We start from the raw sequence: 22,874 nt of genomic DNA on the forward strand, positions 1-22,874 counted from the left end.
ACACAGAAAACTAGTCGGCGACAATAGAAGGAATTTGTTGTGGTCCACACTGTCATACTCATTACTTTGTACCTAGTCATCTGTGTATGTGTATTAACGCCGATTATCGTCAAACAAAACGGGATTTCAACGAGCCACACGACAGTTGTGTGGAGCTCAAAACATTAGGTGGATGTCAGCCTGTTGTCAACTATTAATCAGCGAGCAATCGCAGAATGTATCGCAAATTCGAAAACTATTTGCTTTTCCGAGCAACAGACGAAAATAAAACATTAGGATAATATATAATATTCACAAATATTATGTTTGAAATAATATCAGTGAGTAAAATCAAAATAAATCCGATATTTCGGATACTATATTGTCTGAACTTCTTCGCATTAATAATTAAGACCGAAACTATCACAGTAAAATTCAATGTCGAACAGTTAGGTCAAATTTACGCTGAATGCCTATACAATGATAGTCAGACGTCGACTTTTGTGGGTGGGATAACACGAATCAGTAAGATGTAGACCACATGATAATTTTACAGTGTGGTGGTAAGTGAACATGTTTGCATTTGAATGTTTATGTTATCAATAATTGATATTCAGTGAATGAATGTTATTCACTTGTTTGTTAAAAGTAAAGATTAAAAACATTACTATCACCCCAATCAGTGAACAATTTCAAGGAGAATTAGGGTCCTCATAAGGAAACTCAGCTACGAGGATAAACTCAGGCCGGACGACCTACAATCCTTATCACCGAAGACTGTGATCACGAATAAAAGGCCAATGGTCATTCACAAAAAACGCGTTATTGACTATGAATGTAAAACATTCCCCAACGTTGCCTTTGTTTTATGTCATTTTACATTTATGGGTGTTGTTTGTCTGCACAAGTATGTGAGGTCAAGTCTGCTGAAGGTCGAGGTAACAGTGGTCTAAGTTTTGGACTGAGCGTCCCTTTTTACTGGAAAGGCTTACGGCATTCCTCGATAATGTTTGAAGATTAGCCACTATTATAACTATTGGACCCCCGAGAGCCAGTTTAATCCGGAAAGTCGTGAAATTTGTTGGTTTGTGTTTGTAATAGAGGATCATGACGTATGTAGAACGTGAGACTTCCCACTCTTTATCTTACAGAATGTTTCTCACTCATGACGGATCTCCTATTTCATGTTTTTATGATGTCCCATTGTTAACCGATACAAATAACTATTACAATATAATAGTTGAGATACCTCGCTGAACAAATGCAAAAATGGAAATTAGCAAAGAAGTTCTTATGAATCCTATCAAACAAGATGTCAAAAATAATTATAATGCGCATATGCACTTGATTATAATCATGCGTAGATATATCCACGGATATTAACGTTCAGTATACTGTTTGCACCACATACATAGCGAGGATAATTTACTTACGATTACCACCTTGATTTTTTACTTTTGGAAAGTCTGAAACCAAATCTTCAGGGGTAGACTAGTTTGTGGACGAGCCAGTGAGAAGCGTTTGGGGGGATTTCAAGGTCACTGCGCTAATCTAAGTACCTGATGCTCACGTACGATCGGTTTACAGCGGATTTTAGAGCGGCTATAACAGATGGGACCATTAAGAATTTCCTTTATTTGTGACTACAGTAATCAAATGATAGCAGTAAATATACTTAGGTTTTTATGGTATTTGTTTTGTTTTATGGTATTCCAAGTATCTTTTCATCAACTGACGACCGTCAAATCTTAAGTTACATTGATTCAGGCATGACCTGTTACTCTTTTAAACTCCATGGTTATATACTTATCATGACAAGTTTAGATGTATTCTTGTTGTATGTTTTACTTATGTCTGTGATATTTTTAATAGAGGTTAAGGGGTGGGGAATCGCGCTTACAATAGGGCGTATGACAAATAGTATTTGTGCTTATTACAGACCCCATTAAGGAAGCGTGGAAGTCTAGAAAGCCTATATTAGTGTTGGCGATGTGGAATTTTAATTTCATCCGACTTTCTTTTTGAAATGTGTCGAGAAAACCAATGGAACCACTTTTAAAGTAATGAGACTCACTTGAGGGTGAATTAATAAGAAATCCGAGCGTCAACTGACAGCTGTTTGGTTATTTTATGTAGACATTTTTCAATGCTTTCATGGATTCTAAACGATAAAGGAGTCTGTTGCAGGCGAGAAACTTTTAGTCGGTTTAAAGGCTGACCAGATCATCCGTGTTCTTTCTGTATGACGGGGAGGGGAAAGTTTAATTTTCTCTGTCGTCGTTTGTTTGCTTTTAGATTCCATGAATCAATCTAATTATGGTTCTTCGAAACCATTCTTATGGTTCACTGCTATTTTGATGGTTAACTGCTTGTATGCTCTTTTCGAGTTCTGGTCAGCCAAACACTATACAATGTCATGAATTCCCTAACATTACTTGACTGAAATCTTCACGTATTGAAAAACAGTTCCCAAGCTTTTAGCTGTTGCATAGAAGTGTGGGTGATATATAAGTTCTCACTGATACTGACTCCTTAATTACTGTTTGAACAAGTAACGCATCTCTATTCTCCATGTACTTACTTGTACCTTGGTGTGCTGCATGCGTCATAATACACTTGTAGGTATTTATCATCAATTACCAAATAAATCTGCTGATTTTGAAAGATCTTTTGTGCAAATCCACTCTATCCCCTTCGTTGTTCGTCACTATCCATATTTCCACATTGTTGGTATATAACAGAACAGAAAGCTAGGAAAATCACTACTGGAACTGTATCTTGTAAAACTCGATTATCAACTGTTTTTCACCCAAACAACTCAAAGTTACCCCTTACTGTTTGAATAAAGCTGAAATGTCGTTTATTCACTGAATCAAATGTATTGTGGTCTCAATACTGCTAAACTTATATAATCTCGTATCAGGAGCATTGTTAAATGCCTTTATGAAGTCGGTGAAAGTGACATCTATGGATTACTTTTGATCCCTCAACATTAATTGTCTTTTTTGTGCCACTAATTCGATTGTGGTACACGAATAACTCCCTGTGATGTCAAGCTGATTAAGTCTGAAAATATGTTGTCATTGTTTTGCGTAAGTTGTCGAGAAAGCGACTAGGTATGTGAAAGTCATTTTAAAGCCTAAAAAGTTCAACGAGCAACGGTATATCTCATTTGAAATATTGTCAACTTCAAATTACAGGCTTGTATGTTAAGCTACGTTTTTCACATCTCTAGTTTTGGACAATATTGTTGGCACCAAGTTGATTTTGTAACAGAATTCTTTGTCGTTTCAGCTAATCAGTTTGTGTGCTCTCTAACTGCACAAGCTAAAACAGCAGGGATTATATTTTTGTATCGAAAAACCAATTCTACTTAGATAACGGTTAGATTTCAGATTTCCTGCATTTGGAAGGGATTAATGAACGGTCTTTACCTTCACCAACATAAATGTCTGATAATTTGATGGAGTTAAAACTGAGTAACTAGATGCAGAGTTGATGTTTATGTACTTGCTTTTGAGCTGAGCTGAGCTGATTGTCAGAGCTATTGATTGCGACTCACCCATACTAAACAAATTAAACGAGCCTTGTGCTTCTACGTGGCCTAATGCCTATTAGTTGTGGAGTTATGTGTTCAAGTTATAGCTCAGCAGTTTGTTGAAGTATCGAATATATTTTAAGTAGTGTTTTCCGGAGTATTCCAAAACTAATTTATAATAAAAAGTAACTGGTTTTCGTTCTTGAATTTTTCTTCATTCAAAACTCACTGTGCAATAGGAAAAATTCTTCCAAAGGACTCTGATAATGTTAATGAAATCTGTAATAATGATCCTTCAGGCTAACAGAAATACTTTACTGACATTCAAAAATGTGGGTCCTAATTAATTTTGTGTTTTTTGTTTCTAGGTTGATATTTATAACAGCTTCATGGCTCAGTGTGAATCAAATGAAGTTGTAGATTTACATGAATTCCCCTTCTTTCATTCCTATATCTCTGACGTGGAATCAGCTGATATCGCCTCAAATTCTGAATCCCATATAAGTTTCAATATGTTTGGGACGTGTTCTTTAAGAAATGTTCGGCGTATTATGCGTCAGAGTCGGCGTCTGAAACCATTAAGAGTTCACTTACTAAAATCTGTATTGGATTTATGCAAAGCTGCTGATTTGGAGCCATTTGTTTATGGTGGCACAGCTTTATCTGTATTCCGTGAAGATGGGAAATTCATATCACATGATACAGATATTGACTTGGGCATTTTAGAATTTGATTCTGATGGAAACAGTTCGTACACTAAACTGATTCATTGCTGTTTAAAAAATGGTATAAGTGTTTTCGGTGTGGAAAATATGGATGAATCTTTACTAATCAGTGTCAATTCTGATTTATATGTCGATTTTTCGGCCAGTACCAGTAGACGTTTTTGGCTTAAAGCGCAGAAATTCAATATGTCTGAAACCATTGAAGAGATACCATACAATGGATGTGATTGCAAACGCATTAAGTTCTTTTTCAGCACTAATGGTTTGCTTAAAGCCTGTGAATTATATCATTTAAACTCAAAAATTGCAAGTCATATACAATCGGATCCATCATTAGTACATGTTGATTTGTTCACTCTATCTACTTATTCAGATTCCTTCGATGTCATAAAGCCTTTGCTTGTAAACTGGAATTTGCCCGGTATATATGACTGCAAAAAGAAATTATTCCCATATAATTCTTTCTTTCCTTTAATACCATGTACATTCGAAGGTGTAAACTTGCTAGCTCCGCATGACTTAAAAACTTATTTAACTATCGAATACGGTTACTTGGGACGAGATGCTGTGTATGATCGTAAAAAGCAGTTGTATGTAAAAATTCCTTCAAAGTTTTCTGCTCAATTACCATCGTACTTCACATGATGCCTAATTTACGAGTATATCTTTGGATTACATTTTCTGATGTAATAAACACTTTAATATTGTGTCACTCCAGAACCTTGGTATTGTCTTTTCTTGATATCTCATTTTTTGTAACACTTTTTGTACATAGATTATATTTTACGAATAAAAATATACTATTTTGAACAAATAAACGCATTTTATGTGAGCTTAGAATGACCTATTCATAATCAAAAGGTTAAAAATTGTTTTTATTATTTCGTATGTTTGTCTTTACGAGATATTTGACGAAAAATACATCACTGGTTGGTATAAGTGGTCCTCACATTTAAATATTTGTCGACAGGATGTTGTTCCTATTGAGAAATAAATTTCCCTGTTATACTCTCTAGTCATCTAACTTTATAAGAAATAAAAATAGTTAGACTTATAAGTTATATCTTCTCTTTTAGCTAGGTAGTTATCTTCCTCGTTAGAGAGTGTTGACTTGGATGTCCGAATCACCAGTCGTATTAAAAACTGGGTAAAGGCACCTTTCCCTTATACACAGAGACCATATCATGATTAGAAATAAGGACAAAATACCCTTGTTGTTTTCAGTGAGTAGTCCCTTGAGGAAATTATTTGCTGGAAAGCTTTTATCCTGAATATTATAGGTCTAAATTTTTCATAATCGTAGTCCAAAAGTAGTGATATGTTCACATGGAATCTGAAATTTTTTGACTCAATGTCTTGATTATTTTCGTATCAAAACAACTGGAGTTTTAAAGTTAAAATTTTGTATTGACTGTTTTGCATTCACCTATCAGAAAAAATTGTGCTGCCTAACTGTTTGTTCCGTACTAAATTATGGCTGTGAAATGTGGTGTTTTAATGTAGAGGACTTAGTTTGAGGTTTGGTTAAAATACCGTTAGCTTCATGATTTAAACTGTGCTAATATTTGAAACATATGCATACATGTATCGGAAAATCGTGTATTATTATTATTTTTCCATTGATCCAAACACTTCCGCTTTGTTTCAGTACTTAATTCAGTAAGATTATATCTGACAACGAGCAATAAAAATTCATCTTAACTTATGTAATATCTTGTAGGTGTAAAATGAAGAAAATATTTAGCTCGGGACGTCTGACACGTCTTCGCGATTTATTGAAAGATAGAAATTTACAAGGATATATACTGCCAACAGAAGACGAACATTTTAATGAGTATGTGGGCAATGCAGATAGGCGTTGTGCATTCATCTCTGGATTTACAGGTTCTTCCTGCTCTATTGTTATCACTTTAGATCAAGCTGCTTTATGGACTGATGGTCGATATCAGCTACAGGTGGTTTTCTCCTAGAAAAATAAATATTTTAATCACAATTTCGAAGCAGTACAACTATGTCGGCATTTTTGTGGTTATTTACTAGTTAACTTCACGTAAGATCAGAATTCGTTAGGTGGTAATTTATCCGAAATATGGTAATCCTCCTTGATTTTTCCATATTTCAGTCCTAATTTTTAATAAAATCACTTCACAAGGTAGGATTATGATTCTTATGGAAGAAATTGAGAACCTAAAGCTTTTTTCTGTTGTCCATTGTTATCCGATTACTTCACTTAGGTACTTTAAGATGTCGTTATTTTTAGCATTTAGTAGGCTTCAGTCGTATGTACATCCTGAGTTTCAAAAATTTGTAGTGAATAATCAACTGGATATAGTTTGTTTCTAGATCTCATGGTATCGTATATATATATAGTTTGCTAGTACGAATACCGTTTCACAGTTGAAATTTCTAAACGAACAGAAGTTATTTGAATAGTCAGCTCTGCTCCGACACTTTATGCTTTTAAAAACATTTACCTACGAGTCATTCTTTCAGAAATATGTCTCATAAGCCGTGCAAATGTTTTTGGGGATCAGTTTACATACCATCAAATTATTTTAGGCAATAGCTACAATCACCAAATTTTGTTGGACTAGTATCTAATACTTCTCAATGTACAGACAATATGAATTCTCAAGTAGAAAATATTGCTTTTGCCTCTGAAGTTCTCCTTATCTTATTTCTGTCTCACTCATAACACAAAGTTGCAAAACTGTTAGGTATGTGTTACTATTCCCCAGTTATCTTGATTATTTAGCCGAGCAAACAACTTTGTAGTAAAATTTACTGGGGAGAAGCTTAGGCATAGACAGTGCAATCCCATTAGGAGGATATAATCCGTGAAATAAAGTATTCAGAGTAATTTTGATCTTGGAGTAAATAAAGTGCGTCTGAGCTGTTGTAACCGATTGTCAGCCATGTTACCTGACATCTTCAGCAATTGGTTACGATAACCGCGCGGATCACAATCAGGTAGTTTGCATCTATCTGCTAGGCTCACCAAAAACCAATGACCAGTCAAACTGAGGTCCCGTTTTGGTTCAGTCGCATGTGGCTTTCAAATTACTGCGCCAGCTAACATCGCATCATATTAGTTGGTTTTGGGTACAAGTAATCCATTTCCCCACTGTTTCAGTTGATATAGATACTTTGACTCACCAACCACTTTATCGTCATTACTCCGTACACTGCAAATAACCTTAGCATTGCTCACTAGCTGCTCTTAACAAAACTGATGACTCGACAACACCTTTGATCAACCCAGCCGTCGCTGCTACCGTAACGTGGTGACCGGGCTCGCTTGTCGGGCTATACAGGCTAAAGCAATCGTTCCTCAGGGTCCTACTATGCCGTACAGGTATGTTGAAGAGCGGTAAGACTAAAAGAAGCAAACCCAAGGCCCAAGAGCGGAATCACACTGCTGACTGTACAGAATTGTGACGGTAGTAAAGTGTTTCCTTCAGGCAACCAGCATAACAGCGATGTGGTTACAAAATGTCGATCCTACAAATACACATATGGCCTTATCTCACGGATTTCCGTCTCTCAACAAGTACGGAGCTAACACAAAAATTACCCACATAAAGGTCGTATGTGACCGGTCCCAAGCAGTTGTCCCATGGGCACTTTTGTCACACTCTCAGATCATTAATGTCATCTCTAACCCGAATTCCTTTTCAGTTACCACTAGAAGAACTCTCCCTTGGTGTGGACATCCGGGAATTAAGAACCTCCCTCATGTCTCTAACAGCACGCAAGACCACTGACTAACTGACCTACTATCAAATACTAGTAGTCGACCATTGTTGTCTGCCTTCAGAACCCACGATACACAGCCATAGATTAGGACAGAGTAGAATTCTGTTCAGCATACACATCTTCTTGTGATAGATAGATATCTTGTCTACGCCACCGGTGATGTAAATTGATAGAATCAAGTGGGTCTTTTGAGTTGTTCCTGAGATCTTATCAGTGATTAACTCACTAAATCTGATGAGACTTTCTAGATAAATGAATTAGCGTTGCATACTCCGGTTAAAATGATCCCATTTTGGCAAATGTATTGCAGGTAAAGTCATAAGCTCATATCCATACTTGTTTTGATCAAATCTTTATTAAATGATGACTAAATATACTGAAAACTTATTATCAATCGGAACATGCGGTCACATGGTCGAATAGTCTATAGATTGCTGCAACTTGGACCGATGCATATATGTGCCTGGTCCTACGTTGTAGCTGACTGACTAAGATTGCTGTATTTACGTCCGGAACATCTCTAAAACAAGTCAGACTTACTTCGTTCATGGATATTTAGTTATCGATCAACCTGATAATGTTAATATCTTTAAAAATAAAGGAATTAATACAATTAGTACACTATTTTTTCAGGATGGAGTAATAACGTAACGTCGGGTTTTTGTGTAAGCTTAAGAACACTAATAATTGTCAGTTCTTCAATAACGGTTTGATTTCCTTCATTATCAGTGTAACAACATATTATAGGACTTTTCTAAGTAGGGTATTGGCTCAGTAGTTGGAGAATTTAGCCTTTATTAGCAGTGTTGAAAGCTCGGACTGTTCTACCCACTGCGTTTTTGAGCACTCGGGTAACATAATGAGTTTTCGTACAAATGTAGATAAATTTTTATTTATTAAATTAATGCCCAAGTTATAAACTTAGCTCAGCGCTCATGAGGTAAATTACTGACGTATATATTCAATACATAAGTTACTATTACTTGTAAGAGAATATTGTCTAACGTTATCCAATAAATCTCAACTGCTTTTTCGTTTATATAGGCTTCCAATGAACTAGACGAAAATTGGTCATTATTTAGAAATGACTTAACTGAAGCGCCTACAAGAGCCCAATGGATTGTTTCGTCAACTTCACCTGGTTCGTCTATTGGATATGATGGTAGACAAATACCTTATACGGGAATCGAAACATTACAAAAAGAATTGACTGGTGTTGAAGCTGAATTAGGTATTCTACCAAATTGTAACGGAATTAAAAATCCTCTCAGTCGACAGTTAGTTAATATACCAAACACAAATTTGATTGATCTGGTTTGGGAGTCTATGTCTGGATTACAAATTGAAAATGTTTCTCGTCCTATTCGTTCATCAAATCCACTGTTATTTATTCCAGTCTCATTTTCTGGTTCAAGTTGGCAGCAAAAAATTGATCGTGTTAGAAATATGATGAAAGCGAAAGGGGCTGAATTACTGGTTTTATCTGCATTGGATGAGATTGCATGGTTATTCAATTTACGTGGAAATGATATACTTTACAATCCAGTGTTTTATGCATATGCTATTGTGAGCTTGAATAAAATAGACTTATTTTTGAATCCGAAAACTGTTGATCAAACACCTAGGCTTGATGATTACTTGAGCGATAAACAGTATTCAGTAAGTTATTATTAGGCATTAACTAACAACCAACTTACGAGCTTAAAAAATGCTTTTATTTACAGATACGTATCATCATAAATCAATATCAACCGGAGCATCGGTATTCCAATGCGACCCACGCATCAAGTACAGGTTTGTGTACTTAGCTTTCAGTTACACTTTAGGTGTATGCTAATTGGCTGGTGAGAATAAAATAAGTAGAGTGTGTGTGTGTGTGGGGGGGTGAACTTATGATATATCAATTGATATCTCTTTATCTCTTAAATAGCTTCCAAAAAATGAACTGAACAAACTTATTTTGAAACTGAATTGATTATATAGACTGTAGACTTTATGACTTGTCTACTACATAGTTATAACAATATACCGTATCATCCTGCTAGTCACTGAAACACTTCTCAGTTGTAAGTTAAGAAAATTCTGAAACGGCAACCCAATGTTTTTATGGTACAACACCTGAAGTCTCATATATATATATATATATATATATATATATATATATATATATATATATATATATATATATATATATATATATTAGGACTGTGATCGATCAATCTCTTTTGGGTATATGTTCATCCTGTGAGGATTGCCTCGATTTTGCCATCAGTACTTATTTTTAATTGTTTATTTTCGTAAACGTAAAATCTGGTAAAACAGCACTAAAAGTGTGTGCGCGACACAAATAGAGCGATAACTGTGTGAAGAAATAAAGAAGGGAAGAGGATTACTATTGTTAGAAAAATATTTGAAACAGAATACTATGTTATAGAAGATATAATTAAAAATTGAACTAAAAAATGTTTCTTTGCACCAATTTGGTAAAAGGAACCTCGAGTCGACAGCTTAGTTCCTATTCGTCCATTTGCCATACACAAGCGCCTCTTTATGCCTTGTCTTAGACCCAAAAGTCAGCAACCAGTCTCTACTATATATATATTTCAAACAGTCGTGGTTTTGATATAGAAATACCAGACTACATCACATCATAAAGTGAAGAGTAACAATCATACATGAGCAAGCCAAAAGTGGATGTAGATGTGGGAGACTATAATTAATGGACTGTCAACAAATTAAAATTGGTAAATTGTACAATATTAGTTAATTAATCAACTGAAAGATTATAACAAAATGAATACATAGACACTAGTAATCTAGTTACTCACTAACTGTACTACAAAATTATAAGTAATAATAATTTAAAAAACCAGTTCCAGCTTCTATAATACTTGTTCCGTCATAACAAACTTCTATAATTTTCTCTATATTATACCTATACTACTCTAGTTATTAGTTTATATCAATTTCGTCTTGGTATTTACTACTTCACGGAAAATGTCTTCTGTTGTTGAAATGAATTACTCTTCAAGAAACAAAGTATTCCTATCCCTTCTTGCATATGTATGTATTTATCATTAGGTAAAAATCCATCCATATTCTGAATTTTTCAACTATTTGGAAACTGTTGTTCATAATTCACCGGAAAAACATTTATCATTGCAACCGTCACGTGTATGGCTCGATATATCTGCTAGTTATGCAATTGTCACAAAAATACCAGAAAATCGACGTCTATTTCATATCTCACCTGTTGCTGAAATGAAATCTATCAAATCTTTATCAGAATTAAATGGAATTCGTGAAATTCACATCACTGATTCATTAGTATTATGCGATTTTTTGGCTTGGTTAGAAGATGAAGCTAATCAAATTAATAACAACAGCTGTTGTAAGCAGTCACATGACTACAAAGCAATAAAACCAAATACAGAAAATGGTGCAGGTCTACCGGTAATAACACCACCACTTGTTTTAACTGAAGCATCAACTGCTCAATATTTAGATGAATTACGGTCACAAGCTAAAGATTTTTTCAGCTTAAGCTTCAGCACGATATCTTGCGCTGGTAAGCTACGATATATATATATATATCGTTTATTTGAGGTTTGTTAATAAATTGCTTGTTATCTGAACGAAATTTGTTTTGTGTTGCGTTACCATAGTTATTATGTATTCTATGTTATCGTCTTATTTCTTCTCCTTATTCATTCAATTATGGATTTTTCTTTCTAGACGCAAATGGAGCTATCATACACTATCATCCTGTTGAAGGTCAAAGTGCACCTATTACAAATACAAGTATATACCTTGTTGATTCTGGTGGTCAATACTTGACGGGCACAACGGATGTCACGCGTACAATCCATTTAGGTGAACCAACATTAGAACAGAAGAATTGTTATACAACTGTCTTAAAAGCACATATTGCACTTGCTATGCAAGTAAGTGACAATCTTTTTCCTAAAAATTAAAAATAGAATCATATTTTTTAGAGTTTTCAAGCTAAACTTTTATAGTTTTCCAATGTTCGTTTCCAGTGAAAATGCTTGTTAAATTCTTGTAGTAGTATTCATTGAATTATTAAGCGGTAACTTACTGAAGTTCGTCAGATTAAATTTGACTTTCCGGAAAGATTTATTTATTTGAACACATAAATAATTGTACAAGAGGCCACCAAATATATATGCGCCACACAAAACAATGAGAATTCGAAGAGAAAAAAAGGTTAGGAGCGTGAAAAAAAGAACGTCAACGAACAGATTAGTGTAAGATAGTGTAATAGTGATAAAAATAAAAAAAAATAATAATAATAATGGGGGAAACGGAAAGGCACAATCAGAAGAAATCTTTCAGTTAAGGACGAAACAAACATTTTCTTATGAAGAAAGTAAAAGAAGGTTACAGCAGGATTGCCTCTGGCTTCTATTCAGAGCCATATCTGATAACGTCTCTAGCCAGTGTCGCACCATCTTTAGGACCCCAGCCAGGGAGTCGTGAAGGACCAACAGAACCCAGCCCTTTGCAGCTTTCTTTCATACCACGACACCATGTCATGCACTGACCACCTCTCTGCTTCTTCCAACCAGTCCCAGAGTTAGCAAATAATGCACGACGTGGAATTCTCTGGGACGACATTCGTAGAACATGTCCAAGCCACCGAAGTTGGTGTTTCAAGATGATGACACCAATTGCATTATCGTCTGTGCCCGAACACACGATGCCGAACCTCTGCATTACTAACATGATGTTGCCAATGGATGTCAGCAATCCTTCGGAGACAGCGATGATCGAACACAGAGAGTCGTCTAACATCCTCAACTCGGAGACCAGGTTTCACAAGCATAGAGCAAAACTGCTCTCACCGACGCGTTGTAGATCCGACCTTTTACGGCCAGACTAACATCACGAAGGCGCCATAGATGGCCCAGATTGGCATAAACCGCTCTGGCTTTCACTATACGTGCATTAATCTCATCACTCACACCCCCCACAAGCACTTATGCAGCTACCTGGATACACGAGCTTCTCGACTACTTATATTTGTTCATTACCCAGGGTTAACACAGGATCAGGGTCCTGTCAGTCTGGTAGAAGCACCTTGCACTTCGAAGGTGCGAAGCACATACCATACATACAGACTCTAATTGTCATCTGATTGAGTGCGGATTGCATGGCTTGGGCATTATCGCACAGTAAGACAATATCATCCGCACACTCGAGGTCGAGAAGTCTTCCTCCAAGCAACAGATCCACACTGCCATTACCTACATCCATGAGAGCTGTTTCCAGAATATCATCGATGGCAGAGATTGGGCAACCCTGTCTAACCCCACTGCTCGAATGTAACAATGGGGAGAAGTGGTTGTATGCCCTCATTCTGCCTGAGGTGTTTGTATATAGGGCTTTTAGGAAGTTGATAAACTTCCCACGCAAACCGCTTTTCAATAGACAATCCCAGAGGACATTTGGCAGAGGGCGAAGATATGATCAATACATCGTCGACCAGAATGAAAACCAGCCTGCTCCTCGCGTGTCAATCTTTCTCAGGTTTTGACTAGTCTACGAAGTATGACAGAAGCCAATGGTTTGGACGCAGTCTGAAGTAGACTTATCCCCCGATAGTTGTTACAGAAATGACGTGAACCCTTTTCAATGATAGGGACAATAATCGACACATTCCACGATTGTTTCACTCACACCAGAATTCTTGCTGTCAGTGGCTCGGATGAGTTGGAAGGGCTTCCGGTAGTTACCAGCTCATTAGCACGCTCCGACCACCGGGTTTCTCGGTCCTTACGCAAGCGTTGCGTAACAGTCGTCGTTTGTGGTCAAACTCACGGTCACTCGGAGTAGACCGACGGGCTTCGATGAGTTGTAAGGAGCCTGAAGAAACCCAGTGCTTATAAGCAGGACGTTTCGCGAAGCCGCAAGCGGCTTTACTCGCTGTTTCCATGGCGTCTTGCAACTGAAACCAAAGCCCATCTATACTTTCCGGTGGAATGTTAGCTAGCCTTGAACCTAGCTCGGTTTGATATTTAGTTGCAAAAGAAGTTACAACCAACTTGCTGACATCAATCCTTGGGTGGTGGTCACTTCGTTGGCCACTGAAAAGTAATGTAAGATTGTTACAGACCACGGTATGATCAGAGTCCAGATAGGTACTCCAAAAACAGCGGCAGTCTTGTACACAACCACGCCAGTGGTAGCTGATCGCGGTGTGATCAATCTGAGTCCAGGCTTGAGATGCAGAGTGAGGACGCCAGGTAGCATGTCGGCGATGACTGTGCCGGAAGTTAGTGCTAGCCAGAAACACGTTGCGGTCTGTGCACAGTTGCAGTAGACGGTTCCCGTTATCTGACCTGCGACCAACAAGTCCCCATCGGCCACCTAAACGACTCTCTTCTGTGCCTAGACGCCCGACCTAAGCATTCAAGTCTCCGGCTAGTACTACAATATCTGTCGAACGCATTTTCTGAAGAACAGTTAACTGGTGGTAGAATTCATCCTTGATTGCATCCGGGCTGCAATCTGTCGGGGCATAGGCGGAGATGACGAAAAGCCATCGTTTCTCACGCCGATTTCTTCTCACTTTGATGGAACTTTCTAATCTAATAGCACATAACCGACCGTTAATGGGGATCCAATCGATTAGTTCTGCCTCAGCTCTAGCGCTTAGTGCGACACCAATGCCAGCAAAACCAGACGGAGATGCCACAGAGTCCACGGATAAGCTCACATAAAACAAGTTTTTCGAAGCGACAGATGGAGATCGAATTTGTAGTACTTCACCAGAGTCTTGAATACGGGTCTCGGATAGACAACAAACATCAATATTAAGACTTTCCAAAGACATGGCCAGCCCTATCTGTTGTCCAACCTGCATAAGTGTTCGAACGTTGAAGGCAGCCAGTTTGAAAGGTGCACGTGACTTCAGAAAAATTGCTTCAGTATTCGTATTTGGTGGTAGCATAAAATTTTCAACCAGGCAGCGACTCGAGAACGTTTAGATAGAACCGCGTTTCCACCATAGACGAGCTGCTGTATGAGTCAAAAAATAGGGATGCATAAAGTGGGAATAAAAGAGTGAATGAATGATGTAAAAGATAATAATTATAATAGTAATAGTAATAATGTGAATCGTTTGATTATTGATCGAAGCAAAATAAGTATTTTCCATAAATCTCGACATTTCATCATATTTGTGTGTGGGCTGTGATACTGCCCGGGTGCCCAGACCGAGGCAGGTGGTTTTCTTAGGGAGCCTAACCCCTAGCTTTTGACCTAAAGGTCTGATCCACAAGGCAGTGGAGCATCGTGAGGAGATGCAGTCCCATGGTAGCCGGTGACCAACGATTGGTTCATACGCCATTTGTTCATTCAGGATACTGGAGCCCATGTGCACCATTGGTTTGGAATCCGGTTAAAGCGCCGGACATTCGCTTTTCATCCTCTCGTTTTCGTAAACAACATCCCCACCACGAGAAGGCAGTGAGCAGGAATTCTATGGCAGAGGCTATCTACGCGTGGCCATGTGAGAGCATTTCGAGAGGGGGAGTTGTCTCAAGGGCCATTGTCATTGGGACAGTGTAAGGTATGCCGCTATTGGTAACATTAATGAGTTTGACTGTCGTGTAAGCGAAATAGGTCAAATTTGACTTGTTCGTGCTGTGCATAATTAATTCACGCGATCATTGATCGGAATAACTATACATGTGACGTCAATGTGTATACGAATTGCCCAGGACTACAAGAGTATATTATATATAACCAATAACAATAAGCTTATTCTATTATATATCAATAAGTTCAATAATTATGAATTACATAATTTTATCAAATTGCACACTTATCACTCAACACAAAATCACATTGAATAATTAATTAATACAAGGAGAAATACATTGAAGACCAAATAACTTACAGGATACTAAATAAGTTAATACAATCGAAAGTTTACTAAGAATCAATGAACAAAATTTCTTCGAAATTAATGAAAACAACAAAAATGAATTAAAGGTTAACTGAATAAAGAATCACTGAAAAATCGATATGCGAATTTTAGAATTGATTCTCTCTCTCTATTGTTTCTTTTTTGAGATTTAGCATTTATTTATTTATTTGAACACATAAACATTGATACAGGGGGGGGTACCAAATACGTATTCGCCACACAATAACATTGAAGCCAGTAGTAGTTATCATTGATTTTCGTGAGGGCTGTGATACTGCCCGGGTGCCCAAACCGAAGCAGGTGGTTTTCTTAAAGGGCCCCACCCGGAGCCTCTGATCCGAAAATCTAATTCACAAGGCAGTGGAGCAACGTTAGGTGATAGTCTTATGGTAGACGATTACCAAAAACAGGTTCATACGCCATTTGTTCTCTCAGGATCCTGGAGCTCATATGCACCATTTGTTTGGAGCCGGGGTTTTCCAACTCCCCTAGATGGATCCTCCGTGTCCACCGACCGGCTTAAAGATCCGGACACTCCCTTTTCGTTCTCTCAATTTCGTAAACAACACCCCCGCTTCGAGAAGGACTTCCCTGGCAGTGGCTTCCTTAACACTTTGTGACTTGTCACTTCATGATGTTTTTTTTGTTTTCTTTTTATATTTACTACTTGTTTATTTCGGGTTTGTGTTCTCATTTCTTCTGCTTATTTCAAAGTGCACGAGGTTGATTTGATATTCTTATTGACCTAAGTTACTACATACAGAATATTGAGAATTACATCTTTTACTGAATCCATAACATTACGTATTTATAGAAATCAATATCCTGGAAGTTGAAACTGGTTTTTCGAATTACTATTGTCTATGTATTCGTTTTGTTATAACCTTTCAGTTGATTAATTAACTAATATTGTACAATTTACCAATTTTAATTTGTTGACAGTCCATTAATTATAGTCTCCCACATTTACATCCACTTTTGGCTTGTTCATATATGGTTGTTACTTTTCACTTTATGATGTGATGTAGTCTGGTATTTCTATATCAAAACCACGACTGTTTGAAATATATATATAGTAGAGACTGGTTGCTGACTTTTAGGTTTAAAGCAGGGTATAGAGAGGCGCTCGTGTATATTGGACTAACAGGATTTTAACTTTGAGTTTAAGGTAAATGGTGCTTGTTATTCATGTTATTTGTCAATCAAGGGATACTAGGTTCTCAAGGAATTAATAGATACAAAATAGGCCAAACTAAAGTCAGCGTCCTGATTGGTGACTTGGTGTATGATTTTGGTCCATAGGATTTCAGTACATAACAAATATTCACACAGGTAATTTGTTACTTAAAATATTAATAAATACACACCACCAACGACCACAGTGATGTTTTAAACGATCTCGAGAACTCGAAACCAATTAGAACGCACGTGATATAAGCAAAAATAATTTATTACATTGAAAGCATAAATAGAAAAGTTGGATAGTGTCTAACAATGGAATCCAGGGCGCGCGTATCGTCCTATTTGGCACTCGTCAACTGGATGTACCTGCATCTCAGAGTCGATTTTCACTCTGGGAATCGAACCCAGTACCGTTCGCTTCAAACACCGTCGCGTTATCCACTTAGCTACTGCGTCCTGATACAAGTAAACAACATAAAGTGAATATAAACACTTTATGATTAGAATTAACGGTTTGTGCTAGGTTTTGGGGTTAGGTGTGTGTAATTAATAGTTTTGAATAGGAATAAAATTAGGAGATGCTTAATAGCCATATAGATGAATACTTAGGTATTATCGAAACCCTTTAATCTACGTCTAGAATTTCATATATTTTGTTAAAGTTTTATCTGTTTATTATTTTCTGTATAGAAGACTGATCATTCTCTCGTCATTTTAGAAACCGCTCAACTTCGTCTTTATTCTTTTTTCTTTCTATGTTTATCAATTTTATGTATCGTAGTTTGCAGATAGTGTTAGGTCTCAGTTGTTTCCCAAATCAGTCTTATCGAGATACAATCTCTCTGTCATTGAGTTTTTGATTTCATACGAAAACGTAAGAGCCACTGCCATGGATTTGATTGGTTCATCAATATAGTTAAGTTTTTCAAGTTTTTTGTTATTAAGATGCGTATAGATACTATATTGAAGGATCAATTAAAAAAAGCCTATATACTAACCAAACTCAATCATTTTAGTGTTATAAATCAACAGTGGAATGTAAAAAGGCAAGCAATATAACAACATGATTCAATAATTGATTAATTTATACTCAAACACTATGTTCAACTAATGTTGTGAAATCGAAATATTTTCTGATTTATTAATTTAAATAGATTTTTCCATCGAATACTCCGGGTTCAAGACTTGATATTATATCTCGTCGAATAATGTGGCAATTTCATGGTAATTATGCTCATGGAACAGGACATGGTGTTGGTGCATTTCTCAATGTACATGAAGGTCCTATTGGGTTGTCTGGTAGTCGAATTAACGCATACTCTCGTTTGGGTATAGTAGAACCAGGCTTACAAGAAAATATGGTAATAGAAAATGTGTTTCTTCCTTTTTTTTGATAAGTTTTCAACTTTTTTTGTTAACATTTTCGTTTGACAGTTTAATCTCAATATTCTACTACTTTTCGTTTCCTTTTAATTGATGATTGAAGTGATTTGACTTATAGATAGTCTTGAAAAAAATGTTAGAAGTTTGTATCAATCGGGGAATCATTTAAAAATACAAATTCGATTAAACCACTTAATCTACATTCATTTTAAGTAATTGGAAGAAGTTGACTGGGAACCTGGGACATGAGTCAAACTTTGAGCGATATTGAAGTGACCTTGAGAAAAGTTGCCTGATTTCTAGTACCATAAGAGGGTTATAAATTAGTGTAAGGAATTAGGATTACGATTTGGAGTTATAAGTTATGGTTAAGAATTAGTGTGAGGGTTTTAATCACGAACTGATATCAGCTTTAATGTCAAAATTCTATTTAACTTTACGGATAAATAAATTTCGTGCCAAAATCTAAGACTTGCTATCATTGGTTCGTCCATAAATTATAGTCCGACCGTATGCCTTGCTAAATTAAATCTGAACCAAATATGATTTCCTGTCAGTCATTTTCAACCACCTAACAAATTTATATACTGCGCACGATCTTATTGAGTCATTTAGACTTGTAGTTACATTACAATTTTATCATAAATATGAATATTGTGTTTACTATTTACTCACTTTGAGATTGATTTACCTCATTTTCCGATAAGTAGCTATAATCCATTAAACTAATTAAATTTTATGTTAAGTAAATAATTTATCCATGAGATTAAATGCTTTTGTTGCTCTATATCTTGAGTTTATAGGTGTTGCTTTCTACCCTACACCTAAATGGATTCAGTTTTGTGTGAAAATTCCCGCGAGATTATTCGTTAGATGTTTCAAAATTAGACAAAACAGTTTTCCAAATCTTTTTTAAAAGATTCTTTTGTTGATGGTATTTCGTAGTGAAAACCTTGCAGTTTATTTGAATACTGGATGTATTTTTTAGTTACTGCCTTATTTCACTAGTTTTTTTTAAAGTGCTATTAACGACTCATAATCTGTCCTATGACGGCGCCCAAATTATTACAACCTGCAATCGGAAGAATAAAATCAATTCTTCGCTGTAACAGCTCATACTATACTTACTGATATTTAAGAAGAAGACAATTCAGTGAATAGAACTTTCTTTTCGACGGTTTAATTCGTATTTTCTTCGCTGAATTGCCTTTCTTCTTCTTCTTCAATGAAACTATGGGTCTCTTTCGTTATTGATATTTCATTGCTTGCTAAGATATGAGACTCTGTGGGTAACAATCATATTTGTTATTGACGAATTCAATCTTGATGTTGTAAGCTGACAAGTCAGGGATTTTTTTTAGCTGAGCTGCTTGCTGATTGATACTCGTCAGCTTTCGTACTCAAATTTACATTCAAAAACAACCGGACCATGTATTTAAATCTTTCGAAATTTATTTGGGTAATTTGTGCGCAAGTATAAAATGTCTATCTGTTCTTAGATTTTAATGTATGACGTTCAATTATAGTTTGATTTTCGATGTTCATTAGTTACCAGTGATAGAAAAAAACTCCTTAAAGTTCCCTCAGAACATCACAATTTCTGAGATCAACTGAGAAATAATAAAGTGAATCATTTCTGCTGAATTTTGATCATCATCTACAAGTGGATTCTCAAATGTTTCAGTTCTTATACTTAAATTTAAGAAAATTCTTACCCTGGATTAATATTTTGTTACTGATATTTACTTAATTAGTATGTAAATCTCATAAACATTGCTATTGAACTTTCTAGGCATTCTCACTATACATTATCGTATTTGATAGGTTCGTGTAAAATAAAGATTTACTTTTCCACTTTTTTCTCAAATACAGGTTGTTACCATTGAACCTGGTTACTATTGGAGTGATCACTTTGGAATACGGTTAGAAAATGTAGTATTTGTTGTACCTGTTGAAACAAAAGATTTGCACAGTAGTGACAGGAATAGTTATACAGCTGAAACCTCTACTGGTCACCGATCTTTTCAATTTTCACTAGACATTAACATTACTAAATGGCTCAGTTTTGAACCAGTCACCTTAGTTCCATTTCAACGTAAATTTATCAATTCTGGTATGTTGACTACCGATGAATTAAATTGGTTAGATAATTATCATAAAACAATTCGTCAAGTTTTATGTAGTCGTATTTACCAAGAAGTGAATATCCAATTGTCAATTAACAATGGAAATGATGACCATGAGATCATGTTATCAAATATGTCAATGTTATCGTCTAGTCGTCAACGTTGTTTACAATGGATATTAAACCAAACAGAATCATTTTTGTAATCTTATGAATTATATAGGTACATGATTTAGACTTTTCAAGGCTTTGCTGTATTATTTGTGAAATTTTTATTATAAAAATATTAAACTCACTTTTATATTCGTAATGACTAAACATTCATAATGGTGATGCCAATGTGAAACGATGTGATCTGCGTATTTACATTGTCTAACCTGTTGTTTTGTAAATATCTGTTGTGTTAAACATTCGTTTTTCCTTTCATAATGACACTCGATGCATAATATAACACCGAAATATTTGTGTATCAGGTTTAGCAAGTAGTGAAGAATGTGTTTGTTTGTGTAACAGATATTCAGTTTATTGATTAGATGTATAATGCCAACTGAGCTAGTTGTAATAATTAGTGATCATGGAGGTAAATTGCTAATTATTTTTACAGAGACGTTCTTTTTTTGAATCTCCTTAACTAAAATGTAAATTAACAGCAATTGGCTGAAATATTTAATTATCAGAATAGAGTTGTGGAGATTATTGTGTTTTTGATAGAGATCATGAATCGATTGATGTTAGACTACTATTGAAAACCTGGAGGCACTGGAGAGCCGTTTCGTCCTATTGTGAGACTCCTCAGCAGTGAGCATCTGCGATTGTCATTATGATTGTTGGCTTTCATTGAGATCAAAAAGAAAAATTGGGTTTTATAATTGACGTTTAATTTAATAGTTGAATTGATGAGTCGATTAAATCTAGACTATTAGGGAAAATCTGGAAGCACTGGACGGCTGATTCGTCCAAGTATGGGATTCGTCAGCTTTAATTGACTCATGATTTCAACCATAAAATTACTACAATCTCCACAAAACTCCCTGTTGATGATATTTAATTATTAAGAATATTAACACTCAACCTAAAATGAACCGATTTATCAAAAGAAATGAAGCAGTTAGGTGTCTTACGATTATTCGGAATACTTGCTTTACTGGAAAAGTTAAAGAAACATAGTCTTCAACATCCGTACGTTATATTTAAGCCAACGAATTAAGATCAATAAATAACGTAATTACCAGTTCATGTATATTTCAAAATCGTTTCATGAGAACAACTGTATTTGAGATAAATCTAGTCATGTTCGATATGTTAATTTGAATAACAAGACTGTGAATCACTCAATGGACTCTGACTAGGTTATCTATAGATTCCACCCTCATTATGATGCCTAAATTTACTTGATTCGCATTTCATGTAGAGTTGTGCTTATAAACTGATAGCGAATCATGCACAGGGAAAAAGCAACTATTCACCGATCTCTGACTTTCAAAATGATCATTCGAATTACACCAGTCCGTTATGAACATGTTTCTACTAATTACTTATGTAGGATGTTATAACGTTTAAAGTTGATGTAGACTAGCGATTTATTTTACAAGGATTTATTTTCGATAGTTCTAATAAACATCATGATCAATGAGAACCAGTCAATAATATAAACGTGTGTTTGCTAATTATCAAGAGATTTATTTACATACTTACGCCTGTTACTCCTCGTGGAGGAGCCTAGGCCACCCACTAGTACTATCCATCCAACCGTGTCGTGGGAAATCATTTCCAGTTGCTATTCATCCCTTATATATATATATATATCCGTTTCATGGTGTAGTGTGTTCTTTGGCCTTTCCGCTTCACTTTAGGATCCCAATTTAATGCTTGCCTCGTAATACAGTTTGGTGATTTCCGTAATGTATGTCCTATCCAGTTCTAACATTTTCTCCTAATTTCCTCTTCAGATGGAAGCTGGTTTGTTCTATCCCACAGGAGGCTGTTTCTGATGATATCCGGCCAACAGATATTCAGTATCTTACGTAGACAATTGTTTATAAATAATTGCACCTTTTTGGTGATGGTTGTGGTAGCATTTATTGACCTTAAATTTGACTCCAGGTCGTAAAAATGGTTGTTATTGACAATATACATGTCGCCAAGCCTCATATATTATCGTCGACTTAAATCGCGCTAGTGAATAACGGGATTAAATAAGTCGAATACGAGAATGGATTTTTAATACGTATA

The 22,874-nt window shown here is 35.9% G+C and overlaps 2 protein-coding genes across 3 annotated transcripts; both read left to right on the forward strand.

The window, feature by feature from the left end:
* The first annotated feature begins 898 nt into the window (after positions 1–898).
* Positions 899–5,060, forward strand: MS3_00010974 (uncharacterized protein). 2 transcript variants are annotated; one of them, XM_051219387.1, is made up of 2 exons: positions 899–1,102; positions 3,886–5,060. In XM_051219387.1, the coding sequence occupies exon 2, from the start codon at positions 3,907–3,909 to the stop codon at positions 4,885–4,887; it is 981 nt and encodes a 326-aa protein (XP_051066969.1). In that variant the 5' UTR covers positions 899–1,102; positions 3,886–3,906; the 3' UTR covers positions 4,888–5,060. The 2 variants fall into 2 exon arrangements, with proteins under 2 accessions (XP_051066969.1, XP_051066968.1); XM_051219386.1 differs by having other exon boundaries at positions 899–917.
* Positions 5,061–5,961: 901 nt separating this feature from the next.
* On the forward strand, positions 5,962–21,050 carry XPNPEP1 (Xaa-Pro aminopeptidase 1). Its single transcript, XM_035732504.2, has 6 exons — positions 5,962–6,197; positions 9,043–9,657; positions 11,080–11,566; positions 11,734–11,942; positions 18,289–18,495; positions 20,390–21,050. The coding sequence occupies exons 1-6, from the start codon at positions 5,970–5,972 to the stop codon at positions 20,846–20,848; spliced, it is 2,205 nt and encodes a 734-aa protein (XP_035587192.2). The 5' UTR covers positions 5,962–5,969; the 3' UTR covers positions 20,849–21,050.
* Positions 21,051–22,874: the final 1,824 nt, after the last annotated feature.

This window comes from Schistosoma haematobium, chromosome 4, assembly GCF_000699445.3.
Source record: "Schistosoma haematobium chromosome 4, whole genome shotgun sequence".
Classification (NCBI taxonomy): Eukaryota; Metazoa; Platyhelminthes; class Trematoda; order Strigeidida; family Schistosomatidae; genus Schistosoma; species Schistosoma haematobium.

Coding starts and splice junctions, on each gene's coding strand:
- XPNPEP1 (XM_035732504.2), top strand. CDS start 5,970: ATGAAGAAAATATTTAGCTCGGGACGTCTGACACGTCTTCGCGATTTA. Junction 6,198..9,042: donor ATGGTCGATATCAGCTACAG/GTGGTTTTCTCC, acceptor TCGTTTATATAG/GCTTCCAATGAACTAGACGA. Junction 9,658..11,079: donor TGAGCGATAAACAGTATTCA/GTAAGTTATTAT, acceptor ATTTATCATTAG/GTAAAAATCCATCCATATTC.
- MS3_00010974 (XM_051219387.1), top strand. CDS start 3,907: ATGGCTCAGTGTGAATCAAATGAAGTTGTAGATTTACATGAATTCCCC.